Source organism: Copadichromis virginalis, linkage group LG6 (genome assembly GCF_057382275.1).
Source record: "Copadichromis virginalis isolate Kocher_CV1m ecotype Utaka linkage group LG6, C_Virginalis_male_GT1.1, whole genome shotgun sequence".
NCBI classification, from domain to species: Eukaryota; Metazoa; Chordata; class Actinopteri; order Cichliformes; family Cichlidae; genus Copadichromis; species Copadichromis virginalis.
In genome coordinates, this window is record NC_140623.1 from 4087380 (window position 1) to 4111981 (window position 24602).

The window sequence follows — 24602 nt, forward strand, 5'->3', positions numbered from 1 at the left end:
GCTCTAATCACTCTCTCCCGGTGGAGAGCTCTGCGGAGGATTTGGGCTTCACGATCTACTGGCTCTTCAAGGACGGGGCAGGCCATGTCTGACACTTCCTACTGTCAGGTTTCCGACAAAGGGGCGGAGACAGTCAGGGTTAGTTGTAGTAAACCTGCTAGGGGGCAGGTTAGCTTCACGGCGTGTGTCGTCATAGTGACTCACTCAGGCTTCAGCTGAACTCGCTTTGTGAAACCAAAAACCCAGAGTTTTCGTTAACTCAGGGTATACTTACTCAGTTTTTCCACTAAACCGGCTTCCTGAAATAGGGCCCTGGTGACAGAGGTCAGTAGAAATGATCGATTACTGTTGCCATCCTCTGAGCTGTATTTTCAGAGACGTGGTTACTAGTATGCTCTTATTTTGAAGGCAGCCTATTTTCCTGTAATTGTGCGCCTTGGCGTTCTTAATTGCCGGGACAGCCTCTGTTGACCCTCCGGATTTATCAGTTTCCATGTGACCGGGCTTTCATCCACACACACACACACACACACACACACACACACACACACACACACACACACACACACACACACACACACAGGCCCTCCAAGGAGAAAGTACTGGACCTTGCCAAGAAGACAAAGGAGAGCGAGAGAGAGCGAGCGTGTGTTTTCAGCGACAGAAAGAGGGGAGCGCAGATACTGGGGAGCTTTCTCGGATCATAAACACTTCAGGAGTTGCTCATATAAACATGCACTTACGAGGATTTTCTCTTTTACTGGCATACCTTCTCAACACCACGCTCGGCAGCGCATTGAGTCTCAACGACTATTATGAATACTACGAGCAGGAGCAGCTGGATGAGCCGGTGAGTGTGAAGCTGTTTGAAAGGAGCGCACGTCTCTGCTTACAGTAAAGTTTCAGCTGATGCAGTCACTGAGGACGTCCAGTGACTCAGAGATGGCGTTCCCACTGAATCACAGTATATTATCAACTTTGTTCACGCTGTGGATATTTAGGGATTAACGTGATCAGCTGAATATCTCATTCATTTTGCGTTCATGAAGGGATCAGGAATGAGGTGCAGGGTTCCCTATGTGACTCTGGTTCCTGTTGCTTAAGAATGCAGACAGTTGTCTTCACTGACATTTTGTTAGTTTAGAATAGACAGAACTCTACACAAGTGTCACTCATGCATGAAGATGTGTATCCGAACAATACAGCAATATCTAAAAAGTAAAATCGAGAGTGAATATAGAAAGAAAACCTTGTTGTTGCATTCTTTAACTGTGTTTTAAGCTAGGGTGGGAGTGGACTTCTAAAGACTATGAAATAATCCCGCTGTTGTCCAACTGAAAGTTAGTATGGATGAAAGATGGACTGGTGATCTCTCTCTGTCTTCTCTTGCCCCTGTTTTCTTAAAGATTCTGGGACCAAAAATCAGGAGAAAAGCAAGTTTATGATTTGCAGCCATTCAGACTTTGACTAGTTTAGTATTAGTATTTAAGAGACCTAGAATAAAGTGAAAGCTTAGAGGAGTCTATAATGTAAGTCTCACATGTAACTTTATTTACTGGTCTCTTAAAGGAAATAACTGCTCATCATAAGAGTTAACACCAATACTAACTATCCCAGCTGTTCACGCTGGTACAGCTGTTTTTCTGTTGACAACTATCTATATCCAACATAAACTTCTGCCAAATCCCAAACTCAGGGAGCAACCCACTGTGGTGACCTCTTGTGAGCAGCCAGAAGTAGCTTCTTCTCTTCTACGGTATGTGGGATATTGTTTGTTAGCCTAAAAGTTCACTTTTATTTTTAAATCAAGTTGAAGTCTTTGCATATTGCAGAGAATTTATTTGCACAAGTAACTGAATGGACAAGAATATTCAAGTTTTTTTGAAACACAAATGATCTCTTCATCTATTTGTGGGTGGGCTATGTTAATAATAATAATGGATACTTTATTGATCCCCATGGGGAAATTACTTGTTTTTCTCTGCATTTGACCCATCACTCAGTGAAGCAGTGGGCAGCCCACTAAGCAGGCGCCCGGGGAGCAGTGTGTAGGGACGGTACCTTGCTCAGGGGTACCTCAGGGTAGCCGTTAAATGGATTCGAACCGCCGACCTTCCGATCATGGGGCGACCACTTTACCTACTGAGCTATTCCTGCCCCGGGACAGTGGCAAACAGTAGTGAACCAGCGACAGGGACAAGGCTCATTGATTTCATGTGGGGGTGAAGGCTGGCTTGCGTGGGCCAGTCCAATTGATTTGACAAACTTCATGCTGGTTCTGATAGAAAGGTGTCAGAATACCCAGTGCATTGTAGTTTGTTGCGCATGGGACCGCACAGTGGCAGACCGGTCCCATGCTGACCTCTGTCCACAACCGAAAGCAACAGTGGAGGCAGTGTGATGTTTTGGGCTACGTTCAGCTGAGAAATCTTGGGTTTTGTGGCTGTTACTTTGAAATGTACCACCTACCTAAACATTGTTCCACACCATGGACACCCTTTCATGTAAACAGTATTTTCCGATGGCTATGGCCTCTTTCATCAGGATAGCGTGTCCTGCCACAAACCAAAAATTCCCCAGATTCCACAGATATCGATTGGATCCCATAGACATTTAATTGAGCATCCGTGGGATGTGCTGGAGAAACAAGTCCGATCAATGGGGGCCCCACCTGGCAGGAGTTCAATGATCTGTTGCTAACATCTTGGTCCCAGGTACCGCAGCACACCTTCAGACGTCTTGTGGAGTCCATACCTTAATGGGTCAGAGAGATTTTGCCAGCAAAACGGGGACCAACACAGTATTAGGCAGGTGGTCATAATGTGCGTGATCAGTGTATATAGTTCATTTCATCTTGATTCAACACTTTTTCCCCGCATCTCAGGTCAAGGAACACAGAAACACTTGATTTCAAGCATTGGTTCATGAACCAGCATCTTTTTTTTTTTACATAGAGGATCTTAACTGGCTTGTGTTAAATTGCTATTATAATAATAATGGATTGCATTTACAATTCCACTATTCATTCACTCTCACATTCACACACTGGTGGAGGCAGCTACAGGTGTAGCCACAGCTGCCCTGGGGCAGACTGACAGAAGCGAGGCTGCCATATCGCGCCATCGGCCCCTCTGACCATCACCACTAGGCGGCAGGTGAAGTGTCTTGTCCAAGGACACAACGATCGAAACTGTCCAAGCCGGGGCTCGAACCGGCAACTTTCCGATTATAAGACGAACTGCCAACTCTTGAGCCACGATCGCCCTTGATCATGCATACATACCTGTTGAGTGTTACAGCAATAGTTGGACTAATACACCACCAAAAAGCTGCCAGCAACACAGATTGAACTGAATGAACAGAGGAACTGGAGGAGAGGAAGGGAACATTTTTCAGGGCAGCAGGGGTGGGTAGCAGTAGGGATTAGGAAGAGGTATTTTCAAATTAGCCACAGAAAAGAGCCAATGGAGGCAGGTGTCACAGGGGTCAAGGGTGTTTGTGTGTGTGGGTCTGGGTGGGGGGCCTTTCACTGTGTCTGATGAGGGTGAGGTGGCAGAGATAAATGCTGAGCAGTGGCATGAAGTCATGTGATCTCAGGGTATTGTAAGCTGCAATGATGAGTTTCTCTTGTAGCTCTGGCTGTAACTCTGAGAAGTTTCACCAAGTCATCCCTGCTGTCAACCTTTTCAAGACAGACTGGCTTCTTGCGTTTTCTTTCCCTTGCTAGTTGCTGCTAAGCACCAAATTTAACATAATCTGATTTTTGATTGCTCAGACTTTAACTGAGCAATGTTGTCCAAGTAAATTACCCCAAGCTCTTCCTTTCTTCTGTTTCCTTGAGGCTGACAATGCTGCTCGGGTGGCAGTCCTTAAAGTCATTCAGCTGTTGTCAGTGAGGCAAACTCCAACTCCACAGTGCTGGACTGCAGCTGGCACTGCTATTTCTTATTATTTTCTGGAAACTTGCCATGGGTTACTTTAAGTTGAACCTTCACCAGATGGAGAACTAGTTCATGTTCACGTGCAACTTTGCAGTGCCCACTGAGCCTATAGAAGAAGGACTGCTGTTGTTTCCTACAGTTTTACACATTGCTTTGGAGCTCATCCATGGGATTTATATATTAAGCTATGAAGCGTAATGAATATTGGAGCCTCTATTGGAGCGCTCCCTACTAGGTATCTTTTCTTCTAAGACAGGGGTGTCAAACTCATTGTACACTGTGGGCCACATACAGCCCGATTTGATCTTAAGCAGACCAGACAAGTGAAACTCCTCTTATGTGAGTGTAAACAAATGGCCTATTTAACTGTTTTTCTACATGTTAAAGAAAAAGCTCTTAAAATTCTGGTAGGTCATTGCTCAAACTTTCAATTTTTTTGTTGATATTGTTCTTTTTTAGCTGTAGTCATAAAACAAACAGATTTCTGTTGTAGAAAGTGAAAAACATAAACTTTCCTGAGAGGTAGAGCCGTGAAGGAAGTGCAATTTTATCGCAGCAAGACAGCCAAAGTAAGATCTTTTTGCAGAATCTGTTTACCTGCTCTTTAATTGTTTGCTGTTTTTGCTGTTTGGTGGTCGTTGAAATGGCTTTATGAGCTTTTAGCTGAGATTCTGATGTTTCTGTGGATACCATACACATCTGTATTTTAAAAATCAGATCTGGCGGTACATCACGTCAAACTAGAAGTTCTCCCTCTTGCCCCTGCTACCGGGGGCATTAGGGTTCAAACAATCCAAATGCATTTTGGGAGATGTAGTTTATAGTCAGTGTGCGCTTTTAAACACCATATAGTAAACTTATTTTAAGACAATCATGCACATGCTCTCATGGGCCACATAAAATAACATGACGGGCCACATTTTGCTGGTGGGCCTTAAGTTTGACACGTGTTCTAATATGTGATCTAGAAGAAAAAACATGTTTAACTCCTTGCAAGGAATGTGCGTGTGTGCGTGTGCATGTGTGTGTGTGTGAGACATTATAATGCACACTTGTGTATCATCCTTCCCTGATTCATTTGACTTACTACATTTGGCTTGGTCTTGAAGGAAGGATTCCCAGTCAGCCTCTCCAGTGAATCTTGTTGTCATTTATCTTTACCAGTTTCCTGTTAGCTCCTCTTTGTTTTTACCTCTCCTCCACGTTTTCATTGGCCCACAAGATTTTAACTTTATTTTTTTTTTGCTTGATAGCTTTATATGTATATTTTTAGTTAAACCCTATCAACCTACTGATCACAAAAACAATTTCAGAATATAAATAGTGTTGCAGGGTAATAATAACACATTACACAAACCCACTCCTGGAATAACAGATGAACGTTTGTTTTTCGTTTGTTTTTTTTTTAACCACAAATTGAAATACTGCATGTGCTAGGGACTTTTAACAAACACATTAAAGGCCAAATTTGTTGTTACTGGCAGCATACTGGGCATTAATTTACAGCGTGCTAAATGTTAGCACATTGAAATGAGTTTTTACTGAGACTTTCAGTGGAACTACTCTCACTGTGTGGTTCTGGCTAGAAGGCATTCAGTTGCTTTTATATTAAGTAAGGGTGCAATTAAAGTTTAACTTGGTAGTCAACTAATCTGTCAATTATTTTTCTGACTGGTCAGTGAGGCGGTGATTAGGTCCGGAACGTGTTGACTTTCATTTTTTGGAGGTCATCTCCTTCCGCCGAGGCATACTCGTGGGCCCGGTGTGAACTGCAGTGACGCCAGCGACCAGCCTAAGCAACCAGACTGTCCAACACCTTTGTTCAGGGCTCATACTCCTGCAGCTGTTCAAACTGGTGGCAAACCACTGCAGCCTGCTCCTGCTGCATGTCAGCTCGGCCACCATCTGGGCCTGCGCCTCAGCTGGCTGATTGCAGGTCCACCACACTGCAGCTTGGGTTTTGGCACCAATGTGTCAATAAATTACCCATGCACACATGGGTCCTTTATTACATGTGGAGGTTTTTTTTATTTTTTTTATTTTTGAACAGTTTCTGCAGCAGCTGAGAAGACAGCTGGAAACCTGTTGCAGATGCTCAAATGGGGAGATGTGATCAGATGATAAAGGTCAACTATGTGTATTAGCCTCCCCTGACACCACACCCTGAACCCACTGCTCCACCCCTGCCACAGTGGACTTCAAAGGCCCTCTGATAAGAGGAGGCAGGCCAGAGACTGTTACAACTTTAACCACTCAAGTAGACAGTGGCACATTCAAAGACTCAGTGGATCCTACCAGAGGAACTGGCAAAAGCTCTTCGATTGTCTTGAGGTTTAGGTATTGTTACCATAAATCAGACAGAGTTTCAGTCAGTTGCCACCTCTGTTCCAACATCTTAGAATAGTTGCTGCTCTGCCTGGTAGAGGCTAGAGCTGTACTATAGCATATTGTCCACGATAATACTGATAAACTATTTTAAGTGTCATTGTGATATCATTGTTATAGCAACAATACGGGACAACCCCAGACATGTGTGACAGTCAGAGCCACAGGTTAACTTCCAGTGAAGATTTAATAATACAGGTAAGCAAAAAATCAGAGCCAAACTAAGATGCGGAGATTTTTAAGATACAGTAAAATGCTTTGTATTCATATGTACAATTAATCACGTCGTTAGAAGTTGAGCTACATTTGTGAAGAGATTTGTAATTCAAATCATTCTAACTGAAAAGGCTTTGACATGTGGGCACACTCATGCTTGTTTGCCTTTTTTGAATTCACATTAAATCTAAATCTGGTGGGTGTCTGAAGATCCTCTCCTTTATTTCTGTGTTTTGAAAGAAGGTGAAAGACCGCTGGTTTGGCAGCATTGCTAAGGTATAAGTCAGTCATCATCGAAGAGCTGACTATTATGAGCAGGGCCACAGATTGTGCGTAACTCTTGAAGTTGGAAAGATCAGTGTTTTCATAGATGTTGTAGTAATGTAGTTGTAAGTTTACATGAATGGCTATTCATACTGCCACTATGAATGCTGACAAGTTTGGCTAATATATCAATAAATAAAAAGATTTTTTTGTTAAATATTGAAAAAGTAACCACAGGATGAGCCCAGACAATGGCATTGTGGGTGTCAAAGTCATATGTTTGTGTTAGAGATGGGCCGATCCGATATTACGTATTGGTATCTGTCCGATACTGACCTAAATTACTGGATCTGATATAGGAGAGAAATAAAAAAATTTATCCGATCCATTAAATATCACTAAAGCACCTTAGAAAACTTGCGACATGGTGTAACTCAGCTCATAACCTTAGCACGTCGGAGCAGTATGCGTTAGTGATAGAGCGGCTGTGGCGTGTGAGACGTGTCTAATTGAGCATTTTGGAGCCTCGCTACCAAACTGGCATTTCATCTCAGAGAAAGTTATCCCATTATCCCAGAGAGAAGTAAAGCAAGTGTGTAAGTTCATCTCTGAATGTTTGTAAAGCATTCCAGCGTTAAGCTTAACAACTGATATATGGAGCGACTGCCTCTCTCTCTCTCCCTCTCCTGTTGCTACTTCAATCATGAAACTGATCACTGATCAGCTGATCGGCTTTTCATGACTCCGTCTCTTTTGTTTGTTTATTGCCCACTTTGTGCCTGAAAGAGGAAGCCAGCGGCTAAACAACAGCAGCACGTTTAAGCTTGATACGCTGTTGTTAGAAAGTAATATTAAATAAATTCTACACCAGGATCCTTTTCTACGTAGCTGATAGCTGGTAACTGTGCAGGGGCGGATCTAGCAAAGTTTTGCCAGGGGGGCAAAAGGGGGGCACAAAGAAATACTTTTCTTTCTTATTCTCATTTAAAATGTCGAGCTTTTAATAAATAATTATCTGAATCTTACACCCAAAGTTTTAATCTGATGTAAAATGTGTGTCCGTTACTGTATATAGTAACTATTAAGTCTAATATACCCTAGTCAGCTATAGTACTTTTTCCTTTGGGAACCATCTGTGCAGTCTGCAATTCTGCTGAAGAAAGATGTTGAATCTATGTAATTATTGTAGAAAAATAATTGATTTCTGTGCATTTTTATTTATTTATTTATTTATTAAATTTTTTTTACACGTGCATTAAATTAAAGTTGACTACGTCGATTAAGCATCACGAGGCGGGGGGTGGTTCCCTATTTTTTTTTTTTGCTGGGAGTTGGCAACCCTATTAGTTAGGTTGTTTAATATTTCTTTACTCTTTAAAATACCAGAATAGGGTGGAAGGTGTAGGGTTTAAGTTTATTAGCTCCGTATTAGGGCTGGGCGATATGGCCCAAAATTCATATCTCAATATTCTTTAGCTGGATGGTGATATACGATATATATCTCGATTTTTTTTTTAGCCATAAAGTAAGAACAAAAAGAGAGTTCTTATCAAAGCTGTGTCCCAGATCTCACACATCTCTGTAGTAACATACAGTGTAGATGTACATGAAAGATTACTCAGAAATAAATTATCAGCATTTATTAAAATAATGATCCATAAATAAAAAAAAATGTTGTTTTTGTGCATAACAAAAAGCTCACAATTGTGCAGTCGAAATGTAAACTAAAGACGCTGAGCATAATAACAAAGACTACTGTGAAACTGACAGCCTCGAGTGACGCCATCCAGCCCCAGGCACGGGGCGATCCGTGGTAACTCGTTAACGGTGATTCGCCGCATTATGGCATTAACGTCATTTTAACAAGATTAATGCTAACAGCACTAAAATGGTAACCTCCAAATGTTTTCTTTTTACCGACCAGCTAATCTTTGATAGCTGCCGTGTCCATCTTGTCGTTGCCTGCAGGTGAAGCGATGGGGGAGGGGGAGTTGTGTTCAGTGCAAGAGAGAGGCGAGGTGGAGAGTAACGTTGCGTACAGACAAAAGTGGACGAAAGAGATGCAAACTAGCTTGCTTGCTGAACTATGAAATATTTTGGGTGCAGTGTATTTTTTGCATACAGGTTTAACAGAATAGCTTTAGTGTTTGTTTGCTTTTTTGTGTTTTTTTTAACTTGAGTATGAACTTATACAAAATGCAGCAAGATAAAAAAAAAAACACTTTTATTGATTAAAAAATACACTATATCGGATTCATGTCAGTATCGGCAGATATCCAAATTTATGATATCGGTATTGGTATCGGACATAAAAAAAGTGGCATCGTCCCATCTCTAGTTTGTGTTAAAAGTGAAAAGGAGTGAGCTGAAAGATGCTGAAACACTGTAGAGCTGAGCTGAAAAGGAGATTGAGAAAAAAACATATTTTAGCTACCACCCCGCATTTGGCCTTATATTTGCTACTGGCACATGTTTGCACATGTTTGCCAGAGCATTTTTGGCATATGCTGTCAAATTTTTCCATGCTGTTCTTATCTTTCCTCTTTGAACAACTTTATTTTTCCGTTTCTTGGCCTGTTTTTGCCTCTTTAGACCTCAGATGTTGGCATGGTGGAGCTTTGAAAAGTCCACATCACAATAACGCCTGTTTTTAAATCTGATGTCTTCAATTAATAATGTTTATCTTCTGTCTCCTCATGTGCTCAAGAAACATTTTCTTTAATTATGTATTTTTGACCTTCTGTGTGGACAGTTGACCAATTGTTTGATGTCTATACTAGAGGTAATAAGTGGTAACTTATCGGTTGCAGTAAGTGAAAAAGAATTATTAAAGTTGACACATGGTTTAAAAATTGGTTTGTATAATGAAACGTGAACATTTCTGTTAATTAGGTAGAAGTATAAAACTTGAAATGAACACTAATGCACATCCTGCTATTTTCATTAGTATTTTCTTCACCAATAGACTGATGAGTGGAGGTTTTGAAATTTAAATTTTCCAACCAAAGTCTAAAGCTGTGTTAACATGCCAGTTTTTTACATAACAAAGTGGTCTTACTCAGGAGTGTCTTTAGAGTATGTTTCCTGCAGAGGTCATTACACAACATCTCATGCTTGCTTATATTACTACACTTGTTCATGCTGAGCACTAGATTTTCCATCTGACTGAACAGAAACAGTGCAAGTTGTGTTTCTGGTATTAATTTTCACTCCAGGAAATCTTGACAAATTGAGAATAGAAGTAGGGATGAAAAAGCAAGTCAAATATTGCTGTTTCTGTTATCTTTTAAATGAGTTTATGGTTTACACTGATCTGTAACATAGAAACTGTAAATGACCCTAAATTCTGAAATAGATGTGGTGAATTAACAGTGTATTTCCCTCACTCTCTCACTGAATCTGTCTCAGTATCATCCTGTATGTGGGTTTATGTTGGTCCATCACTTACTTCATCTTATAGGACTAAGGATAGATTTTAAGCTTTTATCTTGAACCAGTTACCACAAAGTTTCTCTTTCATCTCTTAGTTTCTGTCTAGCCTCTACCAATCTCCCCCCTACTGCTGTCTGTCTGTATCTCTCACTCATATTTCACAAACCCCTGGAGTCTGCAGAAGAATGTAGTGTGTAATTAACAACCATTTTGAAGGAATGTTTTGTGATTTATCCAGCTTAGGCTTACTACTCTGCCTCAGTACAGAGATATGTACCCTTTGGTTCCACGTACTGCCTGCTGAAAATATACATAACCTTACCACTGTGAAAAAATAAAATGACTGTGGTCGATTTAAAAAAACACCCAGAAGACATTGTAGTCAGATGTAGTCATAAACAATACTTTGAGATACTTAAACTTCTCCAATTAGGGTAAACCTCCTTTCCAATTCTACACCTAGAAAAGATCTTGGGGACTGGGGCCTCTGCCAGGCATTCCTAGAGTAGTGTCACTATATACTTAGGTGTGCCAGGTCTGTCCAGCATCCTCCCACACCACCTGATCCAACTCACCATGTCCCAATCACTAGTTTTGGTAGTCAGGGATGTTCGCCAGGGCCTCTGCTCAACAAACATTGCACCTGACCCCCTGTGGGTGGTGGGCCTTCAGGATGGGACCCATGTCCCTTTAGGGCTGTGCCCACCAGCACCACACGCTTACCCTTTGGCACCCTCTCCTGTCCTGGCTCCAGGGCGAGGCCCTGATAACTCTATCCTGGCAGCGTGAACAGTTCCGTCAATGCATACTCATAGGGGTATTTTGAATTAGTCTTTGTCTGGTCCCTCACCCAGGATCAGTTTGCCATGGGTGACCCTACCAGGGTGCAAAAGCCCCCCGACAACATAGCTCCTGGGAACCCTGGGGCACACAAACCCCTCCACCAAGGTTTTGATTCATGGAGGGAATACATTTTTTAAAAATTTATATAGCACCATATCACAACAGCTGAAATGTCAGTCCTATGTCACATAGAACAATGGTGTAAAAGAAGTAGGCATTATGCTAAACCAAATACTCTTAAGACACCCATTCTGTCCCGCCATATCACATAGTGACTCTAGGCAGCATTCAGGGACGTCACACTATCACATGCTATGACACACTGGGTCCATCTTTCATTATACTACATAGTACACTGAGCTAGTTACTAGGGCTGGGCGATATGACCCAAAATTCATATCTCGATATTTTTTAGCTGGATGGCGATATAAGATATATATCTCGATTTTTTTTTTAAGCCATAAAGTAAGAACAAAAAGAGAGTTCTTAGTCAAAGCTGTGTCCCAGATGTCACACAGGCACTTTTATTAACATACAGCACAGATGTACATGAAAAATTACTCAAAATTAAATTATGAGCATTCATTAAATAATAATGCTCCATAAATAAAAGAAAACAAGGTTGTTTTTGTGCTAAACAAAGAGCTCACAATTGTGCAGTCAAAATGTAAACTAAAAGACGCTGAGCGTAATAACAAAGACAGACAGATTTCACAGCTGCTCTGTTCCCAAGTTTTACTGTGTGACTGATAGCCTGGAGTTTGAAATCCGCTTCATAACCACGTCTCTTACAGGTGCCATTTATGGTCCTTATACACAGACAATACGGTAATATTACTTTGATGGACAGTACGTATCACTCCGCGAAGCTCCTCGGTAGCCGTAATGCGCCGACAATCTATCAAGCGGTGCAGCTCCGTAGCTTACCAAAGTCGTACTCAAACATTTTTGACAGATTGCTGAGCGCCGTGTACCACATAAAATCAGTTCGCGGCCATCAAGCACAACCAGAATTCATACATAAGGCGCGCTATCAACTTTTGAGAGAATGAAAGGATTTTAGGGTTAGCGCTGTTAGCTCGTTAGCATGTTTAGCTCGTTAGCACGTTGACGCCGTCCAGCCCCACGCATGGGGCGATGCGCAGTAACTCGTTAACGGAGATTTGCCGTGTCCGTCTTGTCGCTGCCTGCATGTGAAGCGATGGGGGAGGAGGGGGAGTTGTCTTCAGTGAAGGCGAGGCAGAGTAACGTTGCGTAGAGACAAAAGTGGACGAAAGAGAGGCAAACTTGCGGCTCCACAACTATAATTATAACGTAACATAGACTATATCGATATAAAGGATATTGTCACATCTTATATCTCGTATAAAAATATATCGATATGTTTTAAAAACTCGATATATCGCCCAGCTCTACTAGTTACCCCAAGCACAGTTCGCCTCTGTCAGTGCGCCCCAGGGCAGCTGTGGCTACAATGTAGCTTGCTATCGCCAGTGTGTGAATGTGTGTGTGAATGGGTGGATGACTGAATGTAGTGTAAAGCGCTTTGGGGTCCTATGGACTAGAAAAGCGCTATACAAATGCAGGCCATTTACCATTTACCATTTCTTAACCCATGCCAGCTAAGATAGGCAGTGAAAAAAGAAAAAAAAAGGGGTCCTAGATAGCATGCAAATTCATATCAAGGTTGTGAGACTGCCTCATAATGTGGATCTCTGTAAGCCTATGTTGTTCATCATGTTAGAAATCAATGCTAAAAGGGGAAGGGTATGCCAGTGTGGCCAAGGAGTATCCTTGAGTTAAAACATGACAAGAGATTTCTGTCAACTCTTAACAAAGTTGCATCTGCTCTTATATAACTATCATTAGCTTACAATTTTAAGTGTTTAAGGTATGTGCTAACTAAAAATAAAGACAAGATGATAGTTTATTACATTTTAATAAAATTTGCAGATTGTTTTGGTGAAGTTTAATAAACTCCTTGCTATCTAAAATATAACAGGACACCGGAGTATATTCTCGAGCATCTCACACTTCTGATAATCAGCTGTCTGCTTGATGTTTATTCAGCTGTGTAAAAACTATAACTTTAATCTCAGCCAAGCAGATTTACTCAGGAACAAATAAAATACTACAAAAAGCCAAACAGTAACATTTTTAAGTTATCTACGTGACTTATATATCATGTTTAACCTGAGTAGCGAAAGACGGCGGTGGGTTTAAAAACGATTTGCCAGGAGTCCGGTGTTCTCACGGCTCTACTGAGCTAGCTATCGAGCTAGTGGGTAACAGACGTCTCCAAAAACATCGGAGCGCTTTTGAAAATATGTGGTGTCTTGATAAACTGAGCAGATATTTGAGGCTTACACAGCTACATTCTCGCTTGAAAATATGTTAAACATTTATTTTGTGACCCAGAAAGAATAATAAGAGTAATATTAAAACTAACTAGCTGCCGCCATTGTTGGAAACTAAGCAGGGCTGCGCTATGAATTCTGGGACAGAGCTACTTCTTCTTCGGGGTTTAACGGCAGCTGGCATCCTTGTATATGCGGTGCTGCCATCTTCTGTTTCAGTCCATTATTACACTCTTAAATCCTGCTACTTATTCCTGCGTCTTTTGGGATCTTACAAAGCTTCAAATGACGCGTCGACTATTAAATCAGTCATCGACGATTTTGATAGTCGACGTAATCGTGGCTAATATTTACAGTGTTGGGGAGTAACGGAATACATGTACCGCCGTTACGTATTTAAAATACAAAATATGAGTAACTGTATTCCGTTACAGTTACAGTTTAAAAAGGTGGTATTCAGAATACAGTTACTTTGTTGAAATAAATGGATTACACTGCGGTACTTTCCCGTTTCATTTTGTCGCGGGTCAGGACTGTTTGGGTTTTGTTTGACAGCTACGTTCTGTTGTTCCAGGCGGCAGCGTTATGGTTGCCATGGTTACAGGGCGACGCTCTCTCTCTCTCTGCGACTGTGTGTTTCCTGGGTGAGAGAGCGCTTTTTTGTTGTTGTTGTGCTAAGCTAACAGGCAGAATGCTACAAGCATAGCTCTAAAGAATGTAGCATCATGGGCAGTGTAGTCCGTGCTGCAGGGAGAATGGACTGCCATACACGTTATGGGTCTGTGAGCGCGAGGAGGGAGAAAAAGGGGAGTGGAAAGATATGAGCTGTCATCGAGGAAAAACGGGAGCTGGAAGCATGTAAATATAATAATAACCACTGCAGCCAAGAAGAGTGCCTGACGAGCCCAGTTGTAAGTAAGCTATTAAGACTCGACTGTACACCGTGTTCGTGTTTTCCTCCGAAAACAATAAGCTCTGTTGGAGCAGCCTTTCAACGCCTGCCTCTGTCTTTCGCAAGAAAAGTTGACCCACACAACAAAGTAAAGCTATTTTTCGGCTACGAGCTGACAGGCACCCCGCCATATTAGTCAGAGGTCCCTTTACTACAGTTCGGAGTCACGGACCTTCAGTAATAGTAATAAATCACACAGCAATAGTACATTCACGTTGTTGTAAAAACCACGATAATATATTAAGTAATCCAAAGTATTCAGAATACGTTACTGTCATTGAGTAACGTAACGGAATACGTCACAGAATAAATTTTGGGGCATGTATTCTGTAATCTGTAATGGAATACATTTTAAAAGTAACCTTCCCAACACTGAATATTTAGGTATACACACTTCTATCAAGCAAGCAAGTTTTGATTGTAACCCTTTTCTTTAGTATTTACTTTTAGCACATATTAATTAAACATCTGAAAAATCCCATTAACACAACATAAAAAACATAATGTCACTAGACAATCATTGTAGACATGAAGATAATTATTATCGAATTAAATTGCTCATATTCTTCATACCAACAAACTATCCAGAGTAAATGTGTGCTCATTAACAATGTTGATCCTTCAGATGAAAGTTAACAGGTGTTAGTTATACAAAATATTTGTTAGATACTGCTTTTGGTGTTTCAATGGGATTTGGTGACATTAAGAAAAAAAAAAAACAACCCAAAAAACAGCCTTATCTTAAAGAATGCAGTCAGGGCATTTTCTAGTACTATATAACATGCTGCGTGCAACTCTCTGTGGCTATTTGAGTTTCATAGTACAGAAAGTGTACGAGTGTATGACATCTGACACAACTTGAACAATATCAGAATTGTGTGCTGGACATGGTTTAGTGAATAACTGTGAATAACTGTCTGGAACAACAGAAGTCTTTACTAACCGAATACCAGAGTAACTTCTCTGTGATCTCTGCATTATAAATATTATTATTCTTAGGTGATTTTCCCTGAAAAGTATCTGGAACTTGTTCTGTCAGTAAAAGTTCCAGCTTCAAGGTTTCTTGAGACTGCAAATTAGTAATTAATAAAGCAATGGCAGATAGACATAAAGCAATGGCAGCAGACACAATGCTACTGGACTTCGAAGATTAGGCATCACAAGAGATCTTAACAAACTGGAGTCGGAGACATCCACCTCCCCTATGAACAGCGTCGTCAGTTCAAGTTGAATGAGGCAAAACACAGTTTGCAGCTGTCAAACGCTTTTGGAGGCAGAGTTGTTCCAATGAAAAACAAGTTGGTCAATGGTAAGGCAATTTTATAGAAAACACACCGGCAGCAGCTTTTTCCTCCAAGTACAGGTTGATAGGCTGGTGCTGCATAAGCCGCTTGTTGCATTCCTCTGACTCACTTCCTCTAAGGCCATGTTCTCTGGGGGCAACCCATTCAGTTCTTAAAATGGTTTGACCTGATGATCCATGGTAGTTACAGTCTCTTCGTCTTCTATGCTTCCGCACGTTGTCATCCATTCTGATACACATAAAAACTAAGACAGGCCTTTGTCTGCCTGTGAGTACAGCTTTCAGAAGCTCAGCATTACATGTGTCACACATTGTTGCTGCTGTTTCACAGCTACTACCCGCTAAGAAAGCACCACATAAACTGCCACTCACCTGCTTTATTTCTACAGTCACTGGAAGGTTCACATAAAGCCCACGCTCCCTACTTTAATGACATTCAAATGCAAATGTAGTTAAAAGTAACACTGATGAGCTCTTTTTGACTGCCTGTGATATATTCAGATTTAACCTATACTTTACTAAAACTGTGGCTGCTGTGTTGTATTCTCTCTTTTCTTTTTTCAGCTAGAAAATCTTGAGCAGAAAAGCAGCATACTCAATCTGTAGCCACTGTGTGGGTTGATGAGTTTTGGAAAGCAGATGTTATCTGATTTATCTTTTTTCTTTTTTCTTTTTTTTAAATAGTGTGACAGACTTTTAAATGTGACATATTTTTTACGTTTGGGAAGAGAAATTACATGATTGTTAAAGTGAGATGTACTTTATCCCAGATTAGGGAAACTGTTCTGTTACAGCTGTTCAAGATAAATTAAACAATTAAATAATTAAATTAAACACAAAGAATAAATTTGAGAATTAAGCACACTTAAGAATAAATAGACAAATAGTGTAAATAAAAGCTTAAATGTATAAAAACACAATTTAAAATGGCTTACTAAATTAAAGTGAACAAACTTAAGTGTGTAAATTTAAGTCTAACTTGAAGTGATCCCCTGCTGAATATCAAAAAAGTGCAATAACATGTCTTAGTGTGCAGGGTGGGGAAAAAACTATTAAGATTTCAGTGTTGTGTGTGGTCAGGATTGTCCATGTTGGACAGAAATTTGTTCTGTGGCCTCCTTCTGTGAGCCAGCTTTCCTACCCAATTTATTTAGTCTGTTGATGTTACCAGCTCCCAAGCTGCTCCCTGGCACACCACAGCAAAGTACTTTGTGCTCAGGATTAGTGACTGAGAAAAGATCTTCATCTTTTTGCTGCACAAATTGAAGGATACTGGCTTCCTAGAGAAATAAAGCCTGCTTATCCCCTGTGTTTGTCCTCCTGTTGTCATTGAGGATGCCAAGTTACTCGTATTCCCATACCACATGAGAATCCTTTCTCAGAATAGACGCAGGCTGAAGTCAATCACCATCTCTCTGGTCTTATTTATATTGAGAATTTTCCCTTCCCAATCCACTCAACAAAAATCATACACTCAATGCTCTGTACCCCTCCTCCTGTCTGTGACTGATGCATCCAAGCCCTACAGAATCAGAGCATTTTTGTAAGTGGCATGACCCAGAGTTATACTAAAAGTCTGTGGCTTATAAGGTGAACAGGAATGGAGACAGCACAGTCCACACACTGCACAAGAGCAAATCAGAGCACTGCCAAGTCTCACGTACTACCTGACTTACGTAGTCAGTAATCCATAAGACAGTAGGGGAAAGTGGGGTGCCACCCACTATTTCTAGGGAACCAAAGAAGAAATTGGTCATGTGACCGCTCATTTTTGAAGAGTCAGCCACTTTACTCATCCTGCAAAGAAGAGAGCCTCTTTGAGAATTAAGCACACTTAAGTTCAAAAACTGATTTTTGCCTTTCAGAGTAAGGCAAGTGTGGCAGTGGCACAACTCACCCCAACTTATGAATATTTTAAACACATTTTAATGTAATAATATGAAAAGAAAAATAATGAAACTAAAAATAGATCAGAGTTTTAATTGGGAGGACAGGCAGGGCTTCCACTCCTTTAGAGCACATGGAGAGCAGTGAATGAGGTGGAGAAGGGGAAGTCCATTCATCAGGTGGCAAGGAAAATGAACATATTCAGGATGACATTAAAACGATACATGGAGAAGAAAAAGCTAGTTGGAAAAGAAATAAGACTAAAAAGAATATAGCCTCATTTCTTTTCCAACTAGCAGAACTAAAAGAACTGGACTTGCCAATCAAGTCTTTGACAAAAATATGAAGAAAGCGCTGGCAGATCATTTAAAAGCACTAGCAGCTTTTATGTGTTCTTTACTTTGTGCATTCTCAAAAGCCAGTTCACAGTATTTGAGTATGCACAAAGAAATGATATTTTGATCCAGCTGGCAGAGATATCAGAGGCAAAATCAGGTTGGGTTAAGTGTGCATTTAAGAAAAAGTAGTAGAGAACATTAATAATTATTTACCCAGGAAATGCTCATTATCAGTTATCAAAATGCAGATAGTTCACAGAGAAGCAAAATTGGGTACTTGGAGCGTAGAGCTTCAACTTTTCTAAATCTGAAAGTAATTGTGATTATCATTGTGAACTTTGCAGGCAAAACCAAATCCTACAACCGCGTTGGATTAGTTGAGAAGGTTGATGGTGCCGACACTGGTGCAAAGTTTTTAAGGTGAAGTAGTAATAGGTTTGTGAATGGAAAGCCCATTTTCACTTTCAAAGAAAGTGATGGAGTCATCCCAAGAGAAGATGTGCATAAAAAAAACAAAACAAAAAATAAACAAACATAGGTGGCTGTGGCTCAGGTGGTAGAGCAGATCAGCTACTGATTGGAAGGTTGGTGGTTCAATCGTTGGCTTCCCCGTTCTGCATGTCAAATATCCTTGAGCAAGATACTAACCCCAAGTTGCCCTCCGATACGTTCATCGTAGTGTGAATGCAGATTAGTTTGCACTTGTGTTTAGAAGTGGGTGTGAATGGGTGAGTGTGGCATGTTGTATACAGCGCTTTGAGTACTCTGGGAGAGTGGAAAAGCGCTATATAAGAATCGGTCCATTTACCATTTACAAACAAAAAATAACCACACCACAAAAACTTTGCAGTACACCCAGAAGGGAGCAGTGGGTAGCATCAACAAGTGGGATGCTATGGAGCTGGCCAGATGTGTGAAGAGAATTCCAGTTAATTTTGTCTTCATTTGAATTTCATTTTGTTCTGAACATGTGTTCATGTGGTGCTAGGCCTTGTTTAAGAAAATTGACTTTTGATGTGCTCACGTGACACAGTTGGCCTTTGATGTTGTAAAATAACTTTAAATAAACCTTAAGTAATTTTGTGTTGATTTTGTCTAACTTTTATATAGCTAGACAGTTTCTGAGATCAAAATCTACAGTTTTACTTTCATAATCAATGGCACAATTTACCCAAAGGTATTCTCTTTGGGTAAATTGTGCATATGCAAATCACCGTGTGAAAGAAAGAAAGCAGTCCTACATATTTATTAAATAATCACATTTTAGGACATGTTCTCATCAAAAATGACTCAAAGTGTTACAGGAGGCCAAGAAAGGCCATAAAATGATGATATTTACCAGAGGATGAGAAAATATAAACTGACTTTCTTTATTTTAAGTGAACTTTGCACTTTTTTGTTTAAGTAAATCATCAATTAGTTTCCATAGCTTGCTGTCCTTTGTTTTACTACATGCACATGTACTCAAGTCTATTTGGGATTGTTGAGTTGGAATATTTGACACAACTAAATGCATATACAAAAAGAAATTTTGTTATTTCATTTGGGATTTCTAATTGTACAGTTTTCAATTCTCTGAATTCTCTAAGTCTCATAATTACAAATATTACCTCAGGTCTCTGACACGCATGCAGGCCTCTGGCTTCTCAACTGATTCTTCTGTGTTTCTATTCGTATCAAAACTCCTGCTTTCTTCTGTTTCTGTTCCACAGGGTTCGGTGCTAGGACCAATTCTGTTTACATTGTACATGCTTCCCTTAGGCAGTATCATCAGAAGACATAGTATTCATTTTCACTGCTATGCAGATGACACCCAGCTCTATCTATCCATGAAGCCAGATAACACACACCAATTAGTTAAACTGCAGGAATATCTTGAAGACATAAAGACCTGGATGGCCGCTAACTTTCTGCTTCTTAATTCAGATCAAACTGAGGTTATTGAACAAGGCCCTGAAAATCTTAGAAATATGGTATCTAAGCAGATTCTTACTCTGGATGGCATTACCTTAGAATACTCACAGAGACTAGCAAGGGCGTATTTCTCCTGTATTGGCTCCATTGACTCCTTGTTGAGAACCAAAATTGAATTTAAAATCATTCTCATCACAAACAAGTCTCGAATAGTTTGGATTCAGAAGACAGAGACACTCTCTACTAGTTATTATCAGTTATTATCGTTAGGTATTATTAGTCTTTGGCTCTCTTCTACATTGTCTCCTTGTTCTGCCTTGGGATGACTTTTGCCATAAATTGGATCTTGTGAATGAACTCTTGTTGTGAATAAACTACACTGAAATGCATTTCGAGGTCATTAATTTGAAAAACTACAGCTTATTCATAAGACATGTGCGTACTAAACACAGTCAATCACACAAGTTCTTTTACTTATTTTTCCCAGGGTAGTTGGTTTGCTTAAAATCTTGGAAACTGCATTGAACTCTTGGTTCAGCTTTAGGTCAACAAAGTGGAGTGTGATACTTCAAGGACATCTGGTGTAACAGAAATTTGGAACTTTTAGAAAATTTGAAAAAGCTTGCTGGTAAAAGCTAAAGAGCCCCTATCTGTAACAAAAATCCGTGCTGTGAGCTGTTCACTTTGCTGGATAATTAACCTCAAGGATCCAGTCAGATATGAATGATTGTGTTTTGATATCTGTCTAAGAATGTATTCCACACTCGGGAAAATTACAGCAGTTTACTACATGCACATTTAGAAGTTAATAGGCTAACACAAGTAAAATGATCAATAGGGTGCTTTAATATAATGCCAACCATATTAAAATGTTTGGCTGAATATGGCAGTGTCTGTGTTAATTTTCCAAAGTAGTTTCTAACCATCAAATGTTTAAATCTTCTAGAAAAAGTAAATAGCAGGAAAGGCCAAAATGGTGGCTGATTTGATGTCAGTTCTATTGAGTTCCCAGTCAGCTTTGTGATTCCTGCTCTGAAGTCAGAGCAGGAAACTGTGCCCTTTATCAGGTGACAAACAAGTCTTATTTAGGAGTATTTTGTTCTCAATTGTTTTGGCTTCCAGTCCTGCAACCCTGAACTGGGTAAAAGTAGGAAAATAGATGGATGGATGGAATTCATGCGACAGCTGGGAAAAGTTTTTCCCACGTAAAGGGTCAGAGTGTGTGTGTGTGTCTGTTTGTGTGTGTGGAGAGGGTGGGTGGTTTGGGGATTTAGACAAAAACAAAACAATAGTCAGACATATGGAGACATAAACATTAGGAGAAAGGAAAAAAAATCTGTACGGAGAAACTCCAGTAAGTATATAGAGACATGTAAGATAACATTACTACATTTTTCTAGTAGGAAAGTGTGTGCTCCACTTTCTGCTGTGTGTTCCTTCTAATTATTAAATGACAACATGTATAAATGCATGCATGTCTGTGTGTACAGTGTTGCTTGCACAAAACAGTTGTATTGTTACTGTCAGTCTGATTCTTTACATTGTGATCATTCATAAATATTATTCTAAACACACACACACACACACATCAGAAAAATACCCCTCTTGCTCCTGTGGGCAGTCTATCCTTTAAGCTCAGGTCCTCTACCTGAGACTCTATTATATCTGTATATTATAGGTGGGAATCACCAGACACCTACCGTGTCCCACCTGGAGCAACAGGGGAGCTACACGTTGTGGAAGAGAGCTGGAGATTCATAATAATTAATAATTAAATGTAGAGTGGTGTAGGGCTGTTCGATATAATGATATATATCGGCTGACAATATAAAAAAGTCTATCGTTTCATTTTATGCTATCGTTTGTTTTGTGGTGCCGCAAAATAAACTGTTTATGGCAATATTTTTTCATCGTTTTGATGGTCACTGTAGTGGCTATATTAATTTCTTAAAGTTCTCTCTTTCTCTTATATTTAATATAACCACACTACAGACGGACAAGCGCCTGCTTTTATGCGTTGTCGTTAGCAACAACGACGGTAACACCATCGCGTGTCCGCTTGTTTATGTTCCACATAAACCTTTCACAATAAAGCTCAAGATCCTGTTGAGACTTTTCAAAATAAACTGAATCACGTGAAAGAGCAGATTAAATAATAAATACTCACAAGTAGTGGTAGATACAAAGCCCTGTACTGCCCTATAGATTACATTAGATTAGATAAAACTTTATTTATCCCTCGGGTGGGTTCCTCCGGGAAATTCAGTTTCCAGTAGCACAGCACCGACAGAAGTTGCAGAATGTGAGCAGAAATATACCATATATACACAAATATAAATACAGAGAATACAAAAGGGATAAATAGAATAAATAGGAATAAGAATACAAGGGAATGGCACATTTCAAGTATTGAAACTGTTGGATATGAACAAAAACTATTGCACAGTGAAAAGGCACTACAGCTTACTTGTTCCCCCCTCCTTTGTCCCTGTTTCCCCTCCAGCGAGGAGTTAAACAGTTTGATGGCTGGCATGTGGGACAAAGGACTTTTTAAGTCTACTGGTCCTTGACTTTGGGAGAAGCAACCTTTCACTGAACAGACTCCTCTGGTTGTTTATGGCTGTGTGCAGAGGATGCAGAGGATGCCTAGCATGGTCCATAATGTCCATATTGCACCTTAATTTGTTTTTATATAAGTGCCTGGAATGAGTCTTCAGTTGAATGTTTTTTAATAGGCAAAAAATATTTAAATAAGGAAATGGCGAGTCGAATTTTTGTCTTTTTTTTCTATTTTTGCTGATCCGAAAATTGATCCAATCAGTGACTTAAAACCGTGATATGATCTGAACCGTGAGATTTTTGATCTGTTGCACAACTAATACATATGTATGCATATGTATACATATGTACTGCATATATATGCATACATATGTACTGTGATTGCATGATCTCTACCTTATAATATAAAGAGCTTGCTGTTGTAATTTAAAGCTATATAAATGAAATTGAATTGAATGAAATATGTATGCAGTACAATGTGTCTAAGACATTGTAGAGGTGAATTTGTGAACCCTCATGTTTTCTGATTCCTATGATTCCCGTCAAATATGAGCCTGATTTTACATATTTGTTGTCATCGCATCAGCAAACTATTAAAATTAGGAATAAAACTCCTGGAAGCCCTGATAAGTATGCCCAATAATAAGGCTCGAGGTCCAGATGGCTTTCCTGCAGAATTCTACAAAGAATTCTGGACGATTCTAGCCCCAATTTCTTACAGAACGTTGCTGGAAATCAAAGAAAAGGGCAGACTTCCATCAAATATGCTTTCTGCAAACATTAATCTACTGCTAAAACCAGGCAAAGACCCTCAAGCTATCGTCCAATATCCCTTATAAATGTAGACCTTAAAATAATCTGCAAAGCTCTCTCAAAGAGACTGGAGAAAATAACCCCCCTCTTAATTCATCCTGACCAAACTGGTTTCATAAAAGGTAGGCACTCATCAACAAATACACGTAGACTACTTAATTTGATAGACTACTCATACAGTAAAAACATCGAAACTACAATATTTTCTTTAGATGCAGAAAAAGCGTTTGACAGAGTTACTGGACATTTCTATTTGCAACTTTACACAAATTTGGTTTTGGATCCTCTTTCATAAACTGGTTAAAAATATTATATAATTCCCCAACAGCTTGTGTCAAAACAAATGACCAGACATCCTCCAGCTTCTGTCTCCTGAGGGGCACCAGGCAGGGATGCCCACTCTCCCCTTCACTGTTTGCAATTTTTATTGAGCCACTAGAAGCAGCAATTAGACAGAATACAGTAATTAAGGGCATAAAATGCAAGAATGTGGAACATAAAATCAGCCTCACAAACCAATATCTCTGGGGTAATTGCATTGATAAACTCTTTTGCAAGAATATCAGATTACTCAATTAACTGGTCAAAATCTACAGTCCTTCCGATTAATTGCTCCCTCCATAATTCCTCTTCTACACCACTGCAATCGGGAAATATAAAATATTTAGGTATTAATGTTTCTCCCAAGCTTGCAGATCTAACTAAATTAAACCATATCCCGCTTTTAAAGAAAGTAGAAGGTGATCTGGCTAGATGGAAATGTCTACCCATATCACTCATGTGAAGGGTTGCCACTATAAAAATGATGGTCTTACCAAAAATAAATTATTTATTCTCAATGATCCCAACTAAACCACCACAAGATTGGTTCAGATCTCTAGATTCATGTATGTCCAAATTTCTTTGGAAAGATAAACCCCCACGTATAAGCTTAAAAACACTACAAAAGACCAAGGATAAAGGAGGATTAGAACTACCTAACTTTCAGCACTACTTCTTAGCCAACAGGCTTCAATTTATCTCAGGATGGTTAAAACATACCTTCTTAGACGAACCTTGACTAGATGTAGAACAAGCACTTTAATCTAAGAGATTTCAGACCTACCATTTATCAGCTCAAACATCCAACGACATGAATGGTTCAAAGCGTCAACATCAGCTCTTCTCTGGCAGCATGGTGGGAGTTTCTGAAATTGACGGAGTCTTCATTAATCCCATGCAAATGTACACCTATCTGGAACAACCCTAACATATTCCAAAACAATAATATGATAAACTTTCCAGATTAGAGTGGTAAAGGAATCAAATACTTAGAACATATATTAGAAGGAACAGAATTTATTCCATTTGACAGACTAGTTACACAATATGGGATCAAAAAGGAAAGATTTTTAGAAT

The 24602-nt window shown here is 39.8% G+C and overlaps 1 protein-coding gene across 1 annotated transcript in view; it reads left to right on the forward strand.

Annotated features, from left to right (window-relative positions):
• Positions 1 to 255: 255 nt before the first annotated feature.
• Positions 256 to 24602, forward strand: part of vegfc (vascular endothelial growth factor c) — a 102502-nt gene continuing 78155 nt past the window's right edge. Inside the window, exon 1 of the mRNA XM_085458323.1 lies at positions 256 to 850. Within this exon, the coding sequence (XP_085314449.1) occupies positions 734 to 850 (117 nt within the window). The 5' untranslated portion in view covers positions 256 to 733. The remainder of the gene's footprint in view (positions 851 to 24602) is intronic.